The 22,328-nt window shown below is 39.9% G+C and overlaps 2 protein-coding genes across 5 annotated transcripts in view; both read left to right on the top strand.

Moving 5' to 3' along the window:
- DNAAF5 (dynein axonemal assembly factor 5) overlaps window positions 1-16,569 on the top strand; it is a 28,113-nt gene extending 11,544 nt beyond the window's left edge. Inside the window, exons 7-13 of the mRNA XM_041462703.1 lie at window positions 1,410-1,553; window positions 5,438-5,606; window positions 8,271-8,418; window positions 12,116-12,266; window positions 13,561-13,717; window positions 14,883-15,074; window positions 15,564-16,569. Coding sequence (XP_041318637.1) covers window positions 1,410-1,553; window positions 5,438-5,606; window positions 8,271-8,418; window positions 12,116-12,266; window positions 13,561-13,717; window positions 14,883-15,074; window positions 15,564-15,712 — 1,110 coding nt within the window. The 3' untranslated portion in view covers window positions 15,713-16,569. The remainder of the gene's footprint in view (window positions 1-1,409; window positions 1,554-5,437; window positions 5,607-8,270; window positions 8,419-12,115; window positions 12,267-13,560; window positions 13,718-14,882; window positions 15,075-15,563) is intronic.
- Window positions 16,570-18,575: 2,006 nt separating this feature from the next.
- The window catches only part of SUN1 (Sad1 and UNC84 domain containing 1), a 35,370-nt gene continuing 31,617 nt past the window's right edge, over window positions 18,576-22,328 (top strand). For 3 of the 4 annotated variants that reach the window (XR_005954710.1, XM_041462356.1, XM_041462350.1), the window contains exon 1: window positions 18,576-18,693. The gene's annotated coding sequence lies outside the window, so the exon portion shown is untranslated. The remainder of the gene's footprint in view (window positions 18,694-22,328) is intronic. The other variant, XM_041462357.1, reaches the window with a different exon arrangement.

The following is a 22,328-nucleotide window of genomic DNA, read 5'->3' as shown; positions in this document are numbered from 1 at the left end:
GACCAGTTTTATTTTAGCATTTGAAGAATATCCACCAATTGCTATATAAGGAGATGAGAGATTCTCTTAAACATGGAATGGATATTTTTTAACCTGCAGGAATTTTTTTTCCTTCCCATGTTCAAATGTAGAAATAGATCTGCTAGAGATGCACAAGAGGAATCCCTGTAGTTTTCCCCACAAATGAAATCCTGGCTTTCATTCCACCAGGAGTTTCTTAGACCTCTGCTGTTAAGATGACCAAAAAAGGGCCAGTGCTGTGCCTTGAGGAGCTCTGACTTCATGTCAGATGTAGGCTTCCCTTAAAACAGTTATTCATGTGTGCAGACTGAATCTGGCCTAATTGTCTTTTTGAGCCAATTGTAAGAAATACATTTCAAGTTCTTCCCTCATTAGGTTTCTTCCCTAATGGAATATGTACCAGTGATGCAGGAATTAACCTTAATCTCCATGAAGCCTGTGGTGATTAGGAGCTCATATAAGTGGAAGCATTATAACCTGATTGTTCAAGTAACAATTCCCTGAGGTATAGCTGCAAAATTGCTGTGAGGTTTAGGCTTACCACTTCCATTTGGCATTGGCTCCAGGAGTCAGATCCATCTCTAACTGAAAGTTTGGCAGAATTGTTCCAGCCTTTAGTCTTGGAAAACAATCTCTCTCTCAACAAATGCTGCACAGACACTGTTTAGCTAAGGATTGACCATGTCCATGAGATTAATAACACTTATGGCTAACCTATTCCTAGACTCAATTCATTTTTTGGGAGTAAATTTGTAACAATGGCTCCTTCTGTTCCCTGACAGCTTCATGGATATCTGATGCACTTTATCATAGAAGTCATGGCAAACTAACTGACAACAGTATTGATTTGAACTGGTATCAGTTGGATCAAGATAACATGAACTATATGGCATCAAATGAGATAAATTGGCTGAGATAAAAGCAAAGGCTCAGGGGTTTTTTGGGTTTATGTATTTAGCTGTCATTGTTCATCCAAAACAGTCAAACATGGAATAATATTTCAAAGAGTTGTAACAAATATGTTATTAATTAACAAATTGCACTTGAGAAAGAGAAAGTACTGTCAGCAAGCACTCCAAAATGCTTTGATGTTTTTATTCACCATTCACCAGTGGAACCATTGTGTGATTAAGAGCAGGGTCATTTATTTTGTTAACAGGATAAGGTAAACACAAACAAACAGTGTGGGAGGAAGATTATATTGTATTCTGTAAAAAGTAGAATATAGGTAATTAGAAGAACTAACATGAAATTACCAGTATGTTACCAATGTAAGGGAGTATACAGTGCTCAGATTTAACTACTGTCATTTCCCATATCTCTCCTTTAAAGAAAACCTTATATTTGCTAAGAAAACATAATAAATATGTACTTTTATTAATAAATAGGTCTTTTATATGGAGCAGCTGCTTTACTGTGTACAAGCATTGATTGAAGTGTGCCAGGAAGACTGCAAAGAAATTAGCTTGCAGCTAATGAAAGTTTTGGTGACTATAATGGCAATACCATCTTCTCAGGACCTTAAAGAAAAGGTAAACTATGAGCTGGTTTAATATTTTGTTGTGTTCTTGTGTTTTCGTATTGATAAGACACTTTGTGGAAACAGAGCCATAATTATTTGTGGGGAGTATTTGTGTCTAGTCTGAGATTGTGCATCTCTGACAGTACAGACTGTACATGGTTAGTACCAGAATTAAATCTGGAGCTGGGTTTACGGTTTGGGACAGCAGAGCCTAGAGAATTATTTTTCTTCATAACTTTGATTAAAAGCTCATAGAGTTAAAATATATTTTGTTTCCAGAAAAGACCCTGGAATTCAGTTTTTTTTTGTGGTCAAAAGCATCAAGTATGGGTCTGTAGTTGCAGTTACAACTATAATTTTTTGTTTCTGGAAGAGTATTTAGGTTAGGTTTCAGAATAGATGGCTTGAGGTGCATTACTGGAGCATGGGAATCTTGGAGCTGGATGGGAGCAGCCATGGGCCTAGTAGAGCACTTTTTTTTTGTGGGGGTGTTAAACACCTGTCCACATTTAGGTAAAGTTTCAGAACAAGAAGTGTCCAAGATTTTATGTTTGTACTGGATCCTGTAAAGCCTTGGGCATGCTGGTGGTGCTGGTTGAACTGTTGATGTTTACCTTTTAGTGGATATAAGTCACTGGGAATGTTTGGTTATATGCAGGAAAAAAACTGACATTTATTTTCTGACTGTTAAAGAACAATTCACTTAGAAGTCAAGAGTACTACTGGCCTTAAAAATGTGATGGTTTCATGGTGATTTTTTCATCTTTAGCCAAATATCAGACTGATTTTACAGTAGTTGACCTTTTTACCTCCCCACAAGAAACAAAAGTTTGAATGTCACAGGAATGCTTTAAAATCAAGGACAGCTGTACATGCCCAGATAATAGATGAGCTTTTTGGCTCAGCATTATCTCACCCCCTTATTTTTCTCTTCCTCTTTCTTCCCTGAGCTAAATATCATATAAATCAGCGAGCCATCCTCATGCAGTACAATTATGACCCATCCCAGTTGTCTTTTCTCAAACACACACCTTAAGTGCAGTGGCTATTCTACTTCCTTTGCTCTTGCTCCCAGGCATGGTATTCCAGAGGCCTGTGTAGGATCAGTATTTATGGCCCCAGAGCTGACAGGCTGCCTCCGAGGAGGCGTTTGCTCTGAGAGCTCTTGGGAAAGAAATAAAGTGGAACAAAGCGTGAAACAAGTACTGAAAAGACTTTGCAGGTCAAAGAGGGGTGGGATGATGATCTGTCTTATGGGAGTGGGATTTGGGGGGGTTTGGAGGTTTGTTTGTTTGCTTGGGGGTTTTTTTTTAGACAAAAAAATGGGTCCGGGTAAGCCTTAGACAGATGATTCTGGAATGTTTTGTGGTATCTTGCCTGTTTATCCCTGCAGTGGTCTATAAAGTCAGCAATGTCCATTTAAAACCTTACAACTTCATACTCCTGTGAATAAAGCAGTTTCATGGAGATAAATCCTGATTTTCATAAATGGAAAAACTTAATCTCCTGAGATTATTAAAGGTTTAAGATGTTCCTGCAGTTCCAGATGATTTTTTAAGTTGACAGTACTTTGGATGAGAATCCTTTTTCTCATTAGCCTTTCTTTCAGTTAGACACATACAAAATCTGGCAGTGAGATTACATAACAGCAATATTTCAAAATTGTCAAAAAGACAAATATGGCTTGAATTTTATTTTTTTTCTCCAGTTACTGATTATTCCAAAACTTCAAAGTGAGCTGTACAGCTTGGAGAAGGAAAGAAGTCCCTGTTAAAATAGCTTAGGAACATGTAAAACAAAAGTATCACAGCTGCTGTATGAATATGAGTTTTTAGTTCAGAAAAGAAAGATGTATTCAGACTCAAAAAATTTTGAGTGTAAACATAAATTATTCAAAAATTTGCATTATAAAACTTTAATTCAGGCTTTGTTATAATGGGACAGAAGACCACAGAGATAGTGGAGACCACAACTGCTGTGACCTGGTGGTGAGCACTGAGGTCTGGCCTGATTTTTGGCTTTGTGTCCATCGTGTTTGTGGTTGCTTGGGGCTGAGGGAATGGACCAAGACCCCCAGCTGAGCCCAGCAGAGGCACAAGGAGCAGGGTGGGCCACAGCCCCAAAGAGACTGGAGCTGTATCAACTGATGGAGCCTGATTTGAGCTTGTCAGGGATTTAACTGGTGACCTAAAAATAAGGTTTTGTTTCATTACCAGTGCCCTGTGCTATCCTGGCTCTTCTTTCAGCACACTGATTATTAGCAGGAAAATATTGTGTCATTAAACTTGTTAGCTTTCAAATAGAGGAAAGAAAATCACCTTTATTTTTATTTAACTGTGAGACACTGCTTAATGAGAAAATATGCATCAGCCTGCTGGTATATTTAATTTATTCTCTCTTTTTTTTGTTTTTAATTGCATTCTTGAAACCACAGAATTTACTTTAAATCATATGTGAACAATGTATTATTTTGTATCTCTTGTTCAATGGAAAACAATCTTGTGTGTTATGTGTCATGGTGGGATTAAAAATGAGGAATAGTTTCTGTCCTGACACATCCTGTTTAATGTTACAATTAATTTACAAGTAAATTATATGTAAAATATTCATTTATCTGAGTTGTTTTGGCCGTCTGGCAGAATGCTTCCATAAAGGAGAAATCTATTGTGCTTGAGGCAGACAAACCTGCTTTAAGAGTAACCTTTGTCCTTAGCAAATCCTGATTTATTTATTTTTTTTTCAAATTCTCATTTATTTTCTCCACATCTGGTACCTCCATAAAAACATCTTTGTCTGGCGAGTGATTAGTCTGGAAGAGTCTGAAAGTCCTAGACATGTTTGAGCTAACTTGTGTGGTTGAGTTCAGCTTAAAAATATTAAAAATATGAGTACAATTTGTAGTTGTACTGCAACACTTTGAGTCCAATGATGTCACTCCCAGCACTGCGCTCCATCTTTCCCTGCTGGAACTGGCCCTGCTGGCAGCACATGTTATTCCTTACTGAGGTTCCCAACGGTGCCTTGCTCCCCATTCTTGATTCACAGTCTACTGAAATCACCAAGGCTACAGATCCTGCTTCCAGCATGCTTTTTATCTCTTCCTTGGAGAAGTTTTATACTTCTGGTAGGAGCCTTCAGGAACTGTAAAAGCAAATTTTCATTTGCTTTGAAACACATCTGCTGCAAGTGATTAGGAAGATCTATAGGCATCCTTGCCAAGCATGCTCATGTCTGGAATTCATTTAGTAGTTCTTACATGTTTCATTTGTACATGTTTTATTTGCATGTCTCATAGGATAGTCTTAACTCTAAACATGAAGAAGGTATTTCTGATGGAACAGTGAGTTTTGGTACTTCTAAGCAACAGAAGTTGAGAATTTCAAAATGAGCCTGCCCAGCTACTACAAAGAGAGGGCATCTTTCATAATTAAATCTGGGGGGAGAAAGGGAAGAGGAGAAATGCCATGTTTTCTCTTACCTGAAACAGCAATACTTTCTGGAAGCTATCATGGCTTGGGATTGTGAGAAATTCCCCCTGTCTTTATGTTTTAAAGCATTCTTAAATTAAGGAGAAAAATCACATCTTTAAAACACTAAGAGCCTTTTTTATGATGTGGTTAGTTTTTGGATAGTTGTGCACATGGGTTAGAGACTCTCATTTTGCTGTTATGTTGTTGTGTTCCTGATGATTTCATTTTGAAATCAGGACAAATGTTTCACTTCAAATAAAAGTTAATGGATGTAGTATAGACAGACATTAAACATCAGCCTTGATTGTTTAATAGAAACTATGAAAATCTTCCCATATCCCTTTTTTCCTTACAGAATGAGTTTTAAACGTTTGGGGTTTTATTTTAGTGGTTTCAGTTAAGTATCCTGTCTCTGTTCTAACAGGTGGAGGAAACAATGTCTTCCTTAGCTGCAGTGCAGCAATTGGAAAGTTTTCACTGTCTCTACAAGCAGCACATCATTCAGCTGCTGGAGTGGCTTGCAGTGTCGTGTGAAGGGTGGAGCTGCTGCTCCCCAGAGGTGTTGCAGTTTGAGGTCATCTCAACCCATTCAGGTACAACTTATTTAGTTCTAAAAAAGATCCAGTCAGGATCTCCACAGCCTGCAGACAGCTTGTGTTTTGTAATGAACAGTGTAACATTCAGAACCTTACAAGTACATGATGGAAAGTAAAAGAAATGTTGAAGCAGCTCATATTCCCAAAGATTCTTTGGCTGCAGGGAGAATGCTAAAAGCACTTAAGGAAAATGCACTTCCAGGTGAATGAAATAGGTGAGGATTAAGCAGAGACAAATTGATGTAGCTTGTGTCCAAAAATCCATCTTTTTATTCCATCTATTCACTAGTCTTTCAGAGGACACCATCTCTCTCTAACAAACAGTTCCTCACTGTTGCTGTCCAGCACGTGGCTGTGCAGAGGTGAGTGACACACTCTGGTGTGCATCTCACACTCCTTCATCCTGCACAGTGAGCACTCCTCTGCCACAGTCCCCAGCTGGCATCTGCAGCAAGGGACATGGTGACAGGCAGTGATTTCCACCTAGACACCCATTTTAAGATTATTAAAATGAAAAGAAGTGTTTATTTATTTTTTTCCTTTCTGTTGGTTGTAACGGGGATGGGGACAGTCACTTCATGAAGTATCACTGTGGCTATTGCACAGGTATATTTTCAAGGTATGTGTCTTCTGCATTTATTCTTTCAATCTCAAAGAAATCCTCATCAAACCTGTGTGAATCACCCACTTATTGGTTTGTGCAGCAACCAGCATAAGGACTTCTTTTGGTTTTCATCTGTGGAAAGAACAAAAAGTTAGTTCAGTGTGAGATTTGAGAGGCCAACTTTTCTGTATATTTGTGCTCCCATTTCCATGACTGAGGGACTTCTAGACAGTTGTCTCTGTTTTCCTTAATGCTAAATAAATCATCAAATGTCTGGGCAAACATTTTGGCTTGCACCCAACACTGGTAATATGCTATTGTCTGTGTTTTCTGTCTGACACAGCAGCTCCTAGAGCTATTTTTTTTTCTTTCTTTTCATTCCCACACATAATGTTGTTTTTAATCAATTTAATCAGCTTTACTCAATTCATATTTTGAGGTTTTTACTGTTTTTCAGGAGCATATGCTTAAGCTGAAATTAACAATGTAGTTTATTTTGTTTATTTTCCATCTGTTGAATTTGCCGTTATCAGTTTGATATAGTAGTAGTATCTTGTGAATGTCTCAGAACTCACATGAAGCAATGTATCTTGAATAAATGCTGTGAAAATAAAGAGCTATTTGTTGGCACAGACATTTAGCAAACTGCAGTTCAACACCCTGTATTGCTTCAGTCTAGACAGTGAAATTTGGGGTTTTTTCATTATTATTTTAAACATTAAATTTCCAGATATTATTAAATGCTATTGAGCTTGTTTTGGAATCTTGAATACTTCAATCTGTCCATCCCATGTGTGAGGAGTATTCTTGTCATCATGAATACCAGTGTTGTGTCTCCTCTGAAGGATCTTCTGAGTTAGTGGAGTTGGATGGAATGTGCATCTTAAGGATGCAGAACTGAAGAAGTTCCTAAAGGAAAGTAGTTTATTGCAAAAATAGAGCAGAAAGAGCATTCTGCAGCAAGAAGCTTGCAGAATAAAGTGTGTGTACAGTCTTTATGGACTCTTCCTCTTTAAAAGCGGGCAGATGTTAGTCATTGTCAAGGAGAAAGGCACAAATGTCCCTCAGTTGTGGGAAAATAACTTCTTAAAATGTTGGGATAACAGCTTAGAATTTTGTTTGTTTGTTTATTGTTTAAATTTATCACAGGATGTGAAAATATTAACAAACTAAAGAGTTAATTTGGAAGATATTTTTATTTCAAGTAGCTTCTAAAATACATCATATTTTGGATTGTCTTATAAGATGAAAATAAGCATTATTTAAAGAGGGAGAAGGAATGCTGCTGCAGTAATTGTATTATCCAAGTTTTGAAGCTGATCCTTTCAGACAGGCCTTTTCCTATGCCTCTGGGAGTCATGAACATCTCAAATGCTGCATATGGAAAACTTGAAAGAAGAAAAAAGTGTAGTTAATGCTGCTGTGTCCAGAGGTGTGAGGGTCATGCCAGATCCAGTGTAATTTTTCATTAAGTTTAAGAAAACCAAAGCTTTGTGCATAGCCTCAGACTTGCAGAGTTACAAGGGAGCAGCATTCATCCTCCAGCCAAAATGTCCCCTGGTACTGATGGTCCCAGCAGCTCTGGGGTGTCATGGATAGATCCATTCCAGAGTCATGAAATGATGGTTGGGTTGGAAGGAGCCTTAAAGACCTTCAAGTTTCAACTCCCTGCCATGGGCAGGAGCACCTTCCACTATCCCAGGTTGCTCCAAGCTCCATCCAACGTGTCTTTGGATACTTCCAGGGATGGGCCAGACACAGCTCCTGTGGCCAAATGTGGTACAGCTATGCCAGGCTGACTAAATGAGACATGGGGAACTGATCTTCAGGTGCTCTGGCCAAAACTGGGGGTACCTGAACCCGTGGGGAGTTAGCCTGGGGATTTCTGCACCACCCAATACAGGGTCACATGGATCCCTCAACAGCTGCCATGCAACACTGGGAGGCTAAGGACTATTTTAACACCACTTGTATTAGAAATTTTAATGCACTTACATATGAAACATCTAAATAGAACTTAGTATTCTGAAAAAAAGCCTTCTGTGTTTGTTTACTAGGTGCTGTCATAGGTGAAGCTCTGGATGACTTTGTTCTGGTTCTGAGGACGTGTCTCCAGACAAACAGAGATCCTCAGATGCGGTTAAAGCTCTTCACTGTTCTATCCCAGTTGTTGCAGAAAGCAAGTGAAACCATCAATTCTCAGGGGTAAGTGGAGCTCTGATTTCCCACAGCTATTTGAAAACTCCAGTGGCACTAAGAAATAATGACCTTGGGAGTTATTTAACCCTATAACCATCTCCATGTGAGCATGGCTGGAAGAAAGATTTTCCCACCATCTTCTACAGGCTATTTTTCTTGCTGTAATTTTTAACAATGATTAGGAGGGTAGAGTGCAGTAATTAAATATATATATATATATATATATATATATATATATATATATATATATATATATATATAAATAAATGGAAGTCTTGGCTTCCTCCACTGTAGTCTTCCTACCTGTGCCATTACTGGGAATTAAAAGGAATGTCATGCAGATCTGGATGGTTTTCAAAAAGCAAATGAAGAGCTGTGGTTCAAAAGAATACTTTTTGAAAGCTAAAAGGGAGATTCTTAGGAAAATAGTTGGGGGCTGTGGGTGTAACTTGTTTAAATACTGTAAAAACTGTATATATATATATATATAAAAAAAATAAATGGAAGTCTTGGCTTCCTCCACTGTAGTCTTCCTACCTGTGCCATTACTGGGAATTAAAAGGAATGTCATGCAGATCTGGATGGTTTTCAAAAAGCAAATGAAGAGCTGTGGTTCAAAAGAATACTTTTTGAAAGCTAAAAGGGAGATTCTTAGGAAAATAGTTGGGGGCTGTGGGTGTAACTTGTTTAAATACTGTAAAAACTGTAGTCACTTACTTGTTTAAATAATCATGTAACTGAGTGATAGTTACAAGATTAATCTAGATATTCTACAGTCCAGAAAAAAAAGAAAAGCACTTTGAAAACTGTTTGAAGTGTTCCAGGATCTGACTATTTGTTTTAAACCAGTTTGTATCATCTAACTGAGAATGCAAAGCCCTTGGAACCAAGAAACCCAACCCAATGAGCTGCCAGCTTCATTAATATCCTCAGGAAAGGGAAATTATCATTGTGCAAAAAAACAGAGGAATGTTTCAAAGTAATTCAGTGAGTATGGCCACACAGCACCCCAGCTCTGCAGACAGCAGTGATGGAAGTTGTTTTGCTCAGGGCAGTGTGAGTGAATGGCCTTTGTCAGGATGAGATACATCCAGGGAAGGTCACAGACCTGTTTGCATGAAGGATGGTCCAGTCCAGCTCTCAATGAGGCTCTGTCCTCTGACAACAAAAGCAAAGCCATGAATTTTACCAGTAGGTTTATCTTCAAGACTAAAAATCAGTGGAAGCAGCTAAATGCCTCTGAAGTTCTGATCCTGCTTACCATGGATGTTTCTAAGTAGGAGGTAACGTGGAGTTTTTGTGTTTGAAGCATTGTTTGCAAAACATTTCTGGTAGTTTTGATTTGTAAAAGCCAATCCAATTTTGTTTCAAATTACCTGGGTTTAGGATGTTAAATTTTAAAAAAAGAAGCAACAAAAGCATACACAGAAAACCCCAAGACATATAAAGCAAAGTGCAGCAGTTCCTAAAAGCAGAAAAGGAACCAATGCCAAACAAAAATGTATAAAAAATAATTAACATGGAATGAAAGTTTAAGTATGCAAGTTCATAAAACCAATTTTAATGGAAACCAAAGCTCTGCTTTGTAACATCTGCATAAGAGCAGGGTATTAATGTCTCTGCAGGTCACATTTTAGTGCTCTTGCATCCAGCAGAGAATGAAGTATCAACTCTGTAAGTACAAACAGCACAGACAGGGTATGTCCTTTCCTGGAAATTGCTGACTTTTAGAATTAAGTTACACAGATCTACAGCAATAAGATCTTAAAATGGAAAGAGGGAGAGTTTAATTGCATCAGCAACAGCAAAAATAAAATGTTAATGGTTATGAGAGATAGTGTTGGGGAACAGTAGTAAGTTCCAGTTGCACTCTCACATTCACTGCTATCAGTAATTTGTTTAGCTCCTTGAAATGGTTCTCAGAGTTTGGATAGGAAGGCTTTTGGTTATTATGCTAAACACAGTTGTGTGGTCACCTAATTGTATTTGAGTCTGACATGACTGAGTCAGATAATTGCCAGATATTGCTTTCCTGATTCTGTTTCAAGGCACTAGAACAAACATTCTCACAAATAGCACAGCACCATGGTTAACATAATGCTGATGGAATTTACCTTCGTGTTTTGACAGATTGTTTTCTCACTGCAGTTTAACAGAAGGTTTTATTAAAAACAGAAGCAGCTACTGGTCAGATAGCACAAACAGCACAGAGCTGCTTTTAGCTTTGGAGCTGAAAGGAGATTTGGAATTATGGTGGTCATTAGTTTTATTTTTTTCTAACAACTTTTTTAACAGGAAATTATTAATGCTTAAAAATGTGTTTAAAATACCACATCGAAAGGGTTTTACAGATTTAGATGTGTCTAATGGGATGTCAGATTTCTTGTTATTACTTAAGTGCCATCTGCTGACAAGAAGCAGCAGTGGATGGATCTCTGACTTCTTCAGAGTCCAAGGGCTCCCTTGCCAAGGGGAAGCAGCAGCCAGGTGTATCTATTTCCAAAATGTTGCAGGTGTGTGTCAGCACATAACTGAGGCCTGGCAGTCAGCTGCTTGTGCTTTAGTCAGGTAATACCTGGATAACAGGGACTGCAGCATGGATTCTTTTTAAAGCACTCCCTGGTAATTGTTAGTTGTTAACATGGACCTGTTATGTTCCTCCTGTGTCTTGGCACATCACTAAAGGGGCCACTCATTCACCCTGGCAGTGTAGGACTCTCAGAAAAGTCAACAAGAGCTTGTTCCCTTTGTATCAAGCAGCAGGGTGGGGATGTGCTGTTTGGCTCTCAGGGGCTGCACTTTGAACAGAGCTCTGAGCTCAGTGGGACAGTCAGGGTAAGTTCAGTGTGTTTGCACGCTGCCAGCTGCTCTGTAGGGCACAGGCACAGTGGATAACTTGAGCCTCAGTTACCAGCCTCAGCTGGACACGAATGTCTCTTTGATGCAGCAAAATATTAACTTGTAAGATCTGTATTTTTTTTCCTCTTAATTTGAGCTGTAAATAAATGACTGTGAGGGAATCCTGCCTGTTGTAATTGCTGACTTTCACAACTTTTAGCATTATAACAACCTATTGAATGGAGGAGGAGGAAAAAGCATCCAAAAACATCACAGATTTATGTGTTTGTAATAAGAACCCATAGTATGGGGACTGGCACCATCAGAAAATCCTACAGACTTCTCATCTTTGGGGGAGACAAGTTTCTGAGCCAAGAGAGAGCTGAAATATTCTGTGTATGCTCCCAGCTGTATCAGTGTCATCAATAGCATTCATACTTTTCACATCATAAATACTTTTCACTGGCCAGTCTCAAAGGGCCTCACAGATATTAATGAATCTCAGAGCATTGCACAGGGTGTTATCTCCACTGCACAGACAGGGAAGGTGAGACACAGAGAAGGTAAGTAGTTTACCAAGATAACACTGAGTCATGGTCATTGCCTGAAGTGGGAGAAAGTCTAGCCTCTCCTTTCTATGAATGTTAGGTATTTGTTTAAACATTATCTAGAAAAATTAAGTTGTGAAAAGCTTATCACATACATTACAATAACATTGCCTTAGAAGATGTTATTTATTTTTACAGAGTCTTTTTTTCCCTTTTCTGCCTATGTTTCTATGACAGAAAATTCTCTTTTACATCCTGTCAGTCTCTTTATCACTTTCTCATGAACCTTTATTTTGCTTTCTTATTTTTGGCTTCAGGCTGTTCCCTAGCTACCTTGAGACTGTGATAAAAGACATCCTGGCTCCTAATCTGCAGTGGCATGCTGGAAGAACAGCAGCTGCCATCCGTGCTACAGCTGTATTGTGCCTTTGGGCTCTCATCCACTGTGAAATGCTTTCACCAAAAGAGGTAAATTCTCTCTTTCTCACCCTTTGAAATCTTAGGCAGGAAAACAAAATAAATGCAAGGGGGGAAAAAAAGAATAAATCGTTAAGGTAAGTAATATTTTCAGAAAGACATACAGTCTTCATAATAAAATTAATTAATTGTAATTGAATGTTAATGACTGAAACAATCACTAGTGGAGGGATGATGACATCCTGAGAAGAGATCTGAGGCCAGCAAAATGATCAGGTGTAAGACTGAGTGGCAGCAAATTTTGTAGATATTTTTTTCTAACAGATGATCAGTTCTGCAGCCCGAGGTACTGACCACTGTGAACACAACAATCTGGGTGCTGGACATTGCTGAACCCACAGGCAGAGCCTGTGCAGCAGCACTGGAGCCAGCCAGGACGTGCTGTGCTGTCACGTGGCAAAGACAAGTTGTCTGGTTGCCTTGGAGCCCACAGGTCCATTTAGAGAAAATAAAAAACCATCAAAAGATTCTGAGAAAGGACAGGAGGACTTGAAAAGGAACATGAAGAATATGAATAGAGACTGGAGTGCTAGCACTTGAAGAGTTGTTACCCGTCCCTGATAAAGGTTTATTGAATCTGGCTGTGTTTTTGAAGCTTCTTTGCTAACAAATTAGTATTTGGAAATTATGCACTGGAAATATGTTAAATACAAGGCCATTTTTTAAAAAATTAATTTCATTTAAATGTTATTAAATGTTCACAGTCTTTAGTGTCTTTATAAGAGACCTTAATTGAACAAAGTGCTTAAACACACATAACTGGTTGAGTTCATATATACAGAAACATTAATATCAGAAGCTGCTGTTCTAACTGAACATTTTTTTCTGAATCGTGCCTTAATGCCTATTTGGCATTAACGGCTGATGTGAAACGCTGGGAATGATTCAAATCCCGACCCTGCCGCGCGGCCCAGCCCGGCGCGTCCTGTTGGGCTCGGGGCTCCCCCTGCTGCTCCCCGCGCGGAGCGCCCCGCTCCCGGCCTCCACTGCTTGATTTTTTTTAAAGGCAAGTAAGTTTGAAAGCTTTTACAAGCTTGAAAATACATATGAGTTACATAAAACTCATCTGGTTGTATGCTGAGTGCTCATGAGCTGGGTGATTGACTGGTGGATTTTCATTTTCCCAGCTAACCTAGAGGCAGAGTTAGAGATCTGTAACTTCAGGGATTTTCAGGGTAACATTTATAGCAAATTTTTTAACTAAGCAAATAAGTATCTGGCACAGCTAATGGTAAGTGCTGTAACACTAAGCATATTTTTTCTATGCTTTTCTTATTAACTGTAGATCTTAAAAGTGAAAGATGAGCTGATGCCCCAAATTATTGCTTCCATGGATGAAGACTCTAAAATTACTCGACTGATGGCTTGTCGTATTGTTGATGTTTTTCTAAAAGTCTGTGGGAGGCAGTTTGATGCAGATAAATTTAAGAACACTTACACAGGTATGTGTGAAGGCTTAGTGGACTTGGGGTGAGGGCATTGTTGGTTCGTTTGTGTTTTAATCAAGACTGCAATGTTGACATTTGCTTTTTTACCCAAAGTGCCACAGTTTGCTGGACTTTTAAGGGTTTGGCAGAACCGAGCAGTATTCCCAACGTCATTATCCATCAGACCACTAGGTGGAACTTCACTCAATGCTTTGGTTTGTGCAGGGCTTGCCAGCAGCTCATCTGCATTGCTTCAGAGTTTGGACTATGTGAAATAATGTGCTAAGTATAGTGAGAGCAGAACAGTACTGCAGTGTATAAATGGAAGTCACATTGTTCTCCGTGCTGTGTTTGAGAGCCAAGAGCAAACCATTTCAGTGTACTATAAATAGACCTGAATAGGTAGCGGGTTGGGTTTTTATCTACAAAAGAAAAAAAAAAAAAAAACAAAACAAAGAAGAAAACTGTAATCTAGAGTTCTGTATTGCCAATTAGAGCTAGGAGCTGTAATGCCTCTTAGGATGAAGTGCTAAACTATTATTCAGAATTACAGACTATGCTTTGAGCCAGGTTTTATGTTCTTATACAGGCAAATAAATTTGTCTTTCCCTAACTCAGCATCTTAGCAACTGATATTTTTTTTCTGACATGGCACACTAGAAATCTAACTGCAAACATTTTTGTTTTGGAGAAGTACATGATCAGATAATTCTCAAAGTATATTTGTCTTTGCATCTTGCATATTCACGTAGTCTGCAGTGCAGTAATTCACTGAAACAGTAATATTTAATAATTTAATTAATATTGTTCAATAATTTAATTAATATCTAATTAATAGAAATGTTGTGCTTTATGAAGCATACAAATACTTAAACTCTGTAGTTCTGTAATGCATAAATAGACATCAATAGTTCCTTTTTAGAAAGAGTGCTAGATAATGTTCAATTAATCTAAATACTTCTCTATATGCCTTTTGTTAATGTTTGGACACCGTCATCCAATAACAGTGAATGAGGAGCTTTAAGGAGCAGTGTGGTACATGTATTTATTATGCTTGAAAGATAAAAATACACCAGAAATGTAACAATAATTTGAATGTTGTCAGAATGCATTTGTCTTTTCCAAATGCAAAAGCTAACTCCAGTGTTCCCAGAGCATTTTGGTTCTTGCTCCTTTTCAGAGGTGTTGAAGCGTCTGGATGATGCCTCGGGTGATGTGAGACTGGCAGCTGCTCACACCTTGGCTAATTGGTTTAAGTGCTTAAAGGACAGTGATGTGAAATCCTCAATGGAAGGTCATGTTGAGTTTCTGTACCAAGAGCTGTTGGTACATCTCGATGACCCAGATGAAAATCTCCAAAAAGCAGTCCTAGGTAAGAATTTCAGTCATGTATATTTTTAACAATGTATTTTAAATCATCATTTTGAGTGTTCATGAAGGCAGCACATACAGGTAGAGGATAACCCTGCCAGGCTGGAGCTTTCTTTGGGTTTCAGTGGATGAGCTCTGACCTTTTACCTGTGTGCAGAATGAATACATGGCCCAGTGTTCCCCAGGGGAGGTAGCAGGGCAGCTGAACCTCCAGAGACTTTATAGATGGTAAACAGGATATGGAGCACTGCAGGGTGTGACCATATCCCAGCCTGCAGGAGGGGCTCTCTGGAATTTATTAGTGTAGCAGCGTTGAAGAACATAAATGTCAAAATACAGAGCTCAGCAAATGGGGGAGGGAGGAATTGTGTTGTCATCACTGCATCACTTGTAGAACAATTTCCTGGTTTGTTTTCAGCTGCTTTGAGAGAACTTGGGTAGAGAAACACAAAGCAGCTACTGATTTATAAAACATATTTTTGTCTTACAGAAGTTTTAAAGGAAGGAAGCATTTTATATCCAGATCTGCTGGTGAGAGAAATTGAAGGGGTTTTACACAAGCATCAAACACCAGTCTATTGTAATCAGCTGCTACATCACATTCAGTCAGCCAAGGAGTCAGCTCTGAATCACTGCTGAGATTCTGTGTAGGAAACTGATGTGAAATCTGTATGACTTGGATTATCTTTGTATTTTTGTTTGCTTAAGAAAGGCTGAGCTGGAAGTACATTGTTTTTTCTTTGTAAATTCACTGTTGGTTCATTTGAAAGTGAAATTAGCACAATTCTATGTTCTTTGCAGTTTGAACAGTTCTTTGTATTTCCTAGCAATAAAACAATGTTTTAATTCATTTTGCATTGGTTTTTCAGATACAAGATTTAAAGAAGGAATGTTTTTTCAGGAATTTAATTTTTAGATTATTTGACAATGTAATAATTTAATGTCAGAGTTACTAATGTAATATAGCAAGGATTCAGTCCTTCAAAAAGCATTTCACACTGGATAAAATCACACTTCACAGCCAGGTATGTGGTGACCAGTTTTATTAGGGGAAAAAAAGCAGCCAGACTTCTCTTTCATAATGCAACAAAGAGTATAATGTTTTGAATATTCATATTTATGCTGATATAATAGGGAAATAGGTAGCACTAAAAGAGTAGGTTTTATTTTTATTGTATTACATTTCATGACTGAGAGCAAAGCTGAATTTTTTAAATTAAGGTTTATACATGAGAAAAAATGTGCTGTTTTGACATTTAGATTAACAGTATTTATATTTTTGTACTACATATATGTCATTTTCAGTTTTTATGTTTATACCACTGTGCCTTGGAAAGCAAGCAACGTTTGTTTGCATATTGCTTTGAAATTAAATTCTGTGACTTTAGGTTAAAGCTTGGTTTGTTTGGGGTTTTCTTCAGTAGCTTTGTAGAGTGTAAATTTTGGTGTCATTTTCTATTCTCAGCTGTGTAATAAAAAAAGGGAGCTCCTAGATGCTGTGTACACCATTGTGGGGTAGGGTGCTGGGGTTTTTTTGCACACACAAATCATGGAAAATCAGGATTCTGATGAGGATATTTTAAATTATCTGTATTACAGACAGAAAGTGCTCTTTGGCTTCTAATTCCCAAGTGCCTTGGCTTTGTGTCAAGTCTAAAAACAGACTCAGTGGGGGTTGTTCATGCTCCTTATGCTGTAGGAAGTGCTCGTGTTTGTTTGTCCATCTGACCTAACTTTACCTTTTCAGGCCTGTGACATAGTTGTCAACCAGCCCATGATCTGTTTACAGCAATGTCTACTTGCCTTCCCAAAGAAACATTTGAGACAGATTACACACACAAGACAAGTTTTATTCCTAGCTTAAAGACAAAGTCAAACTTCTGGCCACTTCTCCACAAAACACTGGCTTGCTTTGAAAATTCTCCAAAAAGGGACAATCATACTAATGATACAGAATAGTTGAGGAGTTTCTTATGGATCCAAAAGCTATTGTGCATTCCTGTAGAATAGGATACTCATTTTAGGCCCTTTGTACTGTCTTTGAAGTTCAGCTTTCTTTTGATGAAAAGCTGAAGTACAGCTGTTCCTGTACTGAGCAGCATTTTAATTGACTAAAAACTATTAACTATTTAACTCACTGTAAGTGGAGGGGCAGCTAAAATTCTTACGAGGCAATATGTATAAAATATAAATTTTGTGTAAGGCAATGTGGGTGAAGTAAAAATCCCTAGAGAACATTACACAGAGTGAAGAGGTTGTGGAGTCTCCAGCCTCGGATATATTCAAAATCTGACTTGATACAGCCCTGAGAAACCTGTTCTGCCTGAGCCTGTTGGGCTGGAGTGGGACTACATACAGCATCTCCAGGGGCCTCTTCCAGCCTGACTCTTCTGTGGTTCCATGAAATTGTTTCCTTAATCTAATCAATTATTAAAAAGCCAATTAAATTAGACTGGAAATAGACTCTATGCTAGCAGAGACCTTGTTCTCAAAATAGCCTTTCAAAGCTCTGCAGAGCAGCAGGTTCCTGCAATACAACCTAAAGTTTCACTTCAGAAGCAAGAACCCAGATCTTACGGTAAAGTTCCCTTGAAAGTCCCCTAAATACATCCTAATTAATGATACTACTACAGGCATGATATTTTTAGCTTCTTATGTTGCCAAAATTTAGATTCTTTACCACTGATTAACAGCCTCATGATAGCTGCAGTACAAATATTGGTCAAGTGCTTTTAATTACTCTTGTGATCTAAAGCAGAGATGTTTGCAAACCCAACTTCAAATGTGGGATGAGAGAAGAGAACATTCTTGGTTGACGTGGAATCTGGTCAAAGTTTTTCAAGATGTTCTAAAGCAGGCACACAAATAGTAAGAGCTGAAGTATTCATCAAGCTCGATATCTTCAGCAGGCTGGGAATTTTTTTTTCCTCCATATGTTGAACATTTTGTTATCTTTCGGAGCAGTCCGTTGTGGGATGCCTCACAAAGAAAAATCTCCACATTATCCAACAAAGCAGCTTTTTCTTCAGAGCCAGGAGAGCTTGTTAAAATGAATATTCTAATAGTCCTTCTAGAGACATGCTAAACACCAGCTTGATCTTGTTTGTGTGTGTGTGACAAACTGGGGATCTGCGACACGTCCTTTTATTAGGTCTTTTGGGTGTAGGACTTGACAATGTGCTAACCTTGCTTGTATTTCAATTTATATAACCAAAATTTCTTAAATCCCTTTACAAAAATTTACTGTTATTGAGTCTGCTGTGGATGTGGTTTATTTAAAGTCATTTTCTTTGAGACTCAACTTTCAGCTTCAATCTTTTACTGGATCAGTTTTGGGGTTTTTTTCCTGTTTGGACAGATCAGCTCTTATATTTTCTAGATTTAGTTACTGCACATTACAGAATGTCACTAGCACCATATGCATTACGTCACTTTTAAGCTAGGGCAATTTTGGGGAACAGAGCTGTTATCTCAAACTTTCAGGCACTTTAGATAAGCAGCCTTTAGCCCTGCCCTTCCTGTGACGAGCACTTGGGCCTCTGTCTTCGTCCTTGTAAGCCAGAAGACCTGTTGTGGAGGATCCTGGGATTTGGATTCTCAGCAAAACAGAGGTTTTTTAGGTAAGTGCATGCATTTGTCTAACTGTATATAGAATCTTTTATATATTTGTTAACTACCTTACATAGATTGTTGAGAAGACACTGACAAATGAGATAACTAAACTTTGAGACAGGGTCTACATCAGAGAGCATTTTAGGAGAGGCTGGTGGTTAGGTATGCTCCAGATCCATCCACTTCTCCTCCATGTGAATCCATCCAGGGAATGTGCAGATTTCCTCAGGAACACTGGCAGACTGCAGACACTCTGCAGGTGTCCAGCCCTGCAGGGTCATGTGAGCCCACGGGAAGGTGCACTAATGCACCTCTCTGCTTGTGTCAGCACTCTGCTCCCAGACACTGACCTCCAGCTCTAACTGCAAAGTTATTACAGGCTGTAATAACAGATCACAGCTCTAATCTAATCTAATCTTTACAAAGAGAAATTTAGCTATTAAGGTATAATAAGTTAAAACCAGGAAAGAATTTGTATAGTCCATAGTACTGTTTTACTACATAGTACTATGATAAAACTATCCAATTAAAGTACAGTATAACCATAATAAATATTTATGTCATTGTGGTAGAAGTTATTCTATTTATTTATTTATTATAAATAAATTGTACTATAATAGTTCTATATAGGAAGGTTAGAGTTCTGACGGGCTACTGCACAGGCTTTATCTTGCTGGGGGAAGCCCCTTGTTTGCACCACACAAACATACCAGGGCACTGCCCCAAAAATAAAGTAACATCTTGGCTTTGGAAAGCCAACTGCTGGCTTGAGATCAGCCAAGCCTCTTGATTCATTTGCAGAATCTGTGTTAGGATCCCTGCAACTGAAGGTGAGCAGCTGTTTGCTAGAAGAGTGGATCAGAGCTGGTCCTGCTGGGTACATCATGGACTGCTCTGTGTCTCAGCCCTCCATGTGAAGCTCTAACCATGTTTTAAAAGGAGAGAAAGAAAAAGAAAGGAAAAAAATCTTCATTATTAGGCATCTGAAGGATCAACAAAAATTACAGTTAACAAGCTTGTGTCCATTTACTGGGATCAATCCCCCAGAGAAGCAGGAGCTGAGCTGAAGCAGCAGATGAGAGCTGTGAGGAGAGCGGCTGCTCTGCCCTCCTGCCTTGGGTGTAATCAGCTTTTCTTGTTAATGTCTGAAATCCCCTGTAAGTCAGGACCACGGAGATGCAGTGGCAAAACTGATCTGAAGTGCTCTGCATCCCCCTTTACCTGATAACCCAATTGCTCTGCATGCAGCACCCATTGCCTTTGGCTGAGGGCTGTGGGGAAAGGGCCCTGCTGAGCTTAACCAGAGGCATGCAGGTGGTGAGAAACCTTTTCTTTAATGAGCAAGAAATCAGATTTATAGATATTTCAGGTGATTTTTGTGCTACTACATATATATGATGATCTGCCCAGCAATGGACACAAAGGTCACCAGTCCCATCCTGTGCAGCAGCGTGCCGTGCCCAGTACCACCAGTCAGAAACACCTCACTGCACTGGTTTCTGCCACATTCAGTCTGCACCTTCAGTCACTGTGGGGATTTGCCCCTTTTTAATAGCAAGGACCAGAATGTGGAGCACAACAGGATTGCTAGGTGTGACTGCAGGGGAGCACTGGGACTGGGAATCATAGTGGGAAGGGAGCAGTAATGTGGGAAAGAATGTGGTCCTTGGATTGGTTTGGCCCTGTATTGCAGCTTCCCCTGGTGTCAGTTAAGAAAGATTTTTTTCTCTAAATTCTTAACTGCCCTCTACAATGTTAAAAATGGAACACTGTTAATGTGGTCAATTTTTATTCTTACTGACCTTTTTTCTCTATACACTTCAACATAGCCAATAAAATTGTCAGCCCACTTTACATTCAGAACTTATTAGAGGCTGAGAAACCTTGAAGGAATTTTTGTTTGCCTCAGAGCAGTTTCTTCTGAAATGTGGAAAAATTAACTCCCTGTCACACCAGCTTGTTTTAACCAAACCAGGATATCTGACCAAGTTCCCATTAAATCCTGGAAACTTTAAAAAAAGCTCTATTTCCTCTCATAGCTGAGGAGTGGAGGGAAAACTGAGCTTCAGCCATCATCCTCCAGCCAACCTCTTGGACTGGTTGTGATGGAAAAACAACTGCTCAGGACAAGTCAGAGCAGCCTGGGAAGCTGGCAGCGCCCTGGCAGAACGACATGCCTTGTCCTGCCAGAGCTGAGTGCTGCCTGCCCTGCCTGGGCTCCAGGGGAGCAGGGTGGGAACCAGCCCTGAGAGGGCCTGGCCTCACACCACCAAGGAATTTCAAGGAGATTTAAACTAAGAGGTGATTTTGCCCTGAGTATCTTAAGCCTTTCAATATTATCTACTCTTAAGACAGGAAAACAGCTGTGGAGTAAGCACAGAGAGAGAAGGAGTGGCCAGAAAACTGATTCTGCAAAATATTCAGCCATATGCAGGGAGGAGGAGACTGGTGCAGGCTGCACATCTGACCAAACCAGGCACTGGCTTCCAAGTGTCACTGGGGTCACCTCAACTTTGGCTGCAGCATCTTAAAACTGTAATGTAGCTGGAGCAAAGCACTTCTAAAAGAAACAGGAATTGCCCCAAATCAGTTCTACAAGAATATCAGCTAATACCTTAAGTGAATGTGTTTATCTTGCATTTTCTGTTTCTTAAGGATTAACTGCCTTCTCTCATTTTGTTTCCAAACATTTGGATTATTTGATAATTGCATATTTATTAGCCAGTCTTTCACAGCAAGCTGAGTCATTTCTCCTGCACACACAAGTAAATAACAACTTAAGGCCTGGTTAGCCTTTCCCAAGTGACAAATTCTCTATTCTGGTCACTGACATTGCACCATCCCTGCCAGCTGGGCCCACAAGAGAACCGTGGACTCAGGGAAACTGAATGCTTAAAAAAAGTCACTCAGGCACAGGCTCCGCATTGAATGTATTTGCATACATTCCCCGAGTGTTTGAACAATGGGGCTTGTTTCTTCTCTGCCAAGAACCAGTCCCATTCCTGGAAGTGTTCAAGGCCAGGTTGGACAGGGCTTGGAGGAACCCGGTGTAGTGGGAGGTGTCCCTGCTCATTGCAGGGGAGCTGGAACTAGATAGGCTTAAAGGTCAGTTCCAAGCCGAAGCATTCTCTGATTTCTTTTCCCTGTGGCTGTCCGGAGGTTTCTGTGGCCCGATGCTGGCACTGGTGAGATTCGCTTGGGCACCGCACGGAGCCGAAGCGCTTCAGTGCCACCGGGCCGGCCGGGCGTGCGGTGCCAAAATCTTAGCGGAGGAGGGTGAATCAAAGGGAAGGAAAATCCCAAAAAGGCCGAGTAGGAAGCAAACACTGGGAGGGAAAGTCAGTGAGTCAAGCAATAGAGTGAAAATCTGAGTTAACTCTCCTTGCCTCTCCACTGCTCGTTCCAGAGGCTCCCACAGCTCCATTTCGCGGAGGGGGGAGGCGAGGCAGGAGGCGGCCGGGCTGCGGCCGCTGGCGGGGGCAGCCCCCGAGCGGGGCCCGAGGAGGAGGCGGCGGAGGCGGAGCGGAGCCCCGTGCCCGTGTGTGAGGGGCCGCGCGGGGCGGGCGCTGAGGGGGCGCTGCCGGCACGCGCCGCGCGGGCGGGGCGGGGGCTCCCGGCGGCCTCGGATAATCCTAGCAAGTTT

Source organism: Pyrgilauda ruficollis, unplaced genomic scaffold, assembly GCF_017590135.1.
Source record: "Pyrgilauda ruficollis isolate IOZ18807 unplaced genomic scaffold, ASM1759013v1 scaffold16, whole genome shotgun sequence".
NCBI classification, from domain to species: domain Eukaryota; kingdom Metazoa; phylum Chordata; class Aves; order Passeriformes; family Passeridae; genus Pyrgilauda; species Pyrgilauda ruficollis.
The sequence above is the reverse complement of the archived record's forward strand: the minus strand, read 5'-3'. Positions and strand labels throughout refer to the sequence as shown.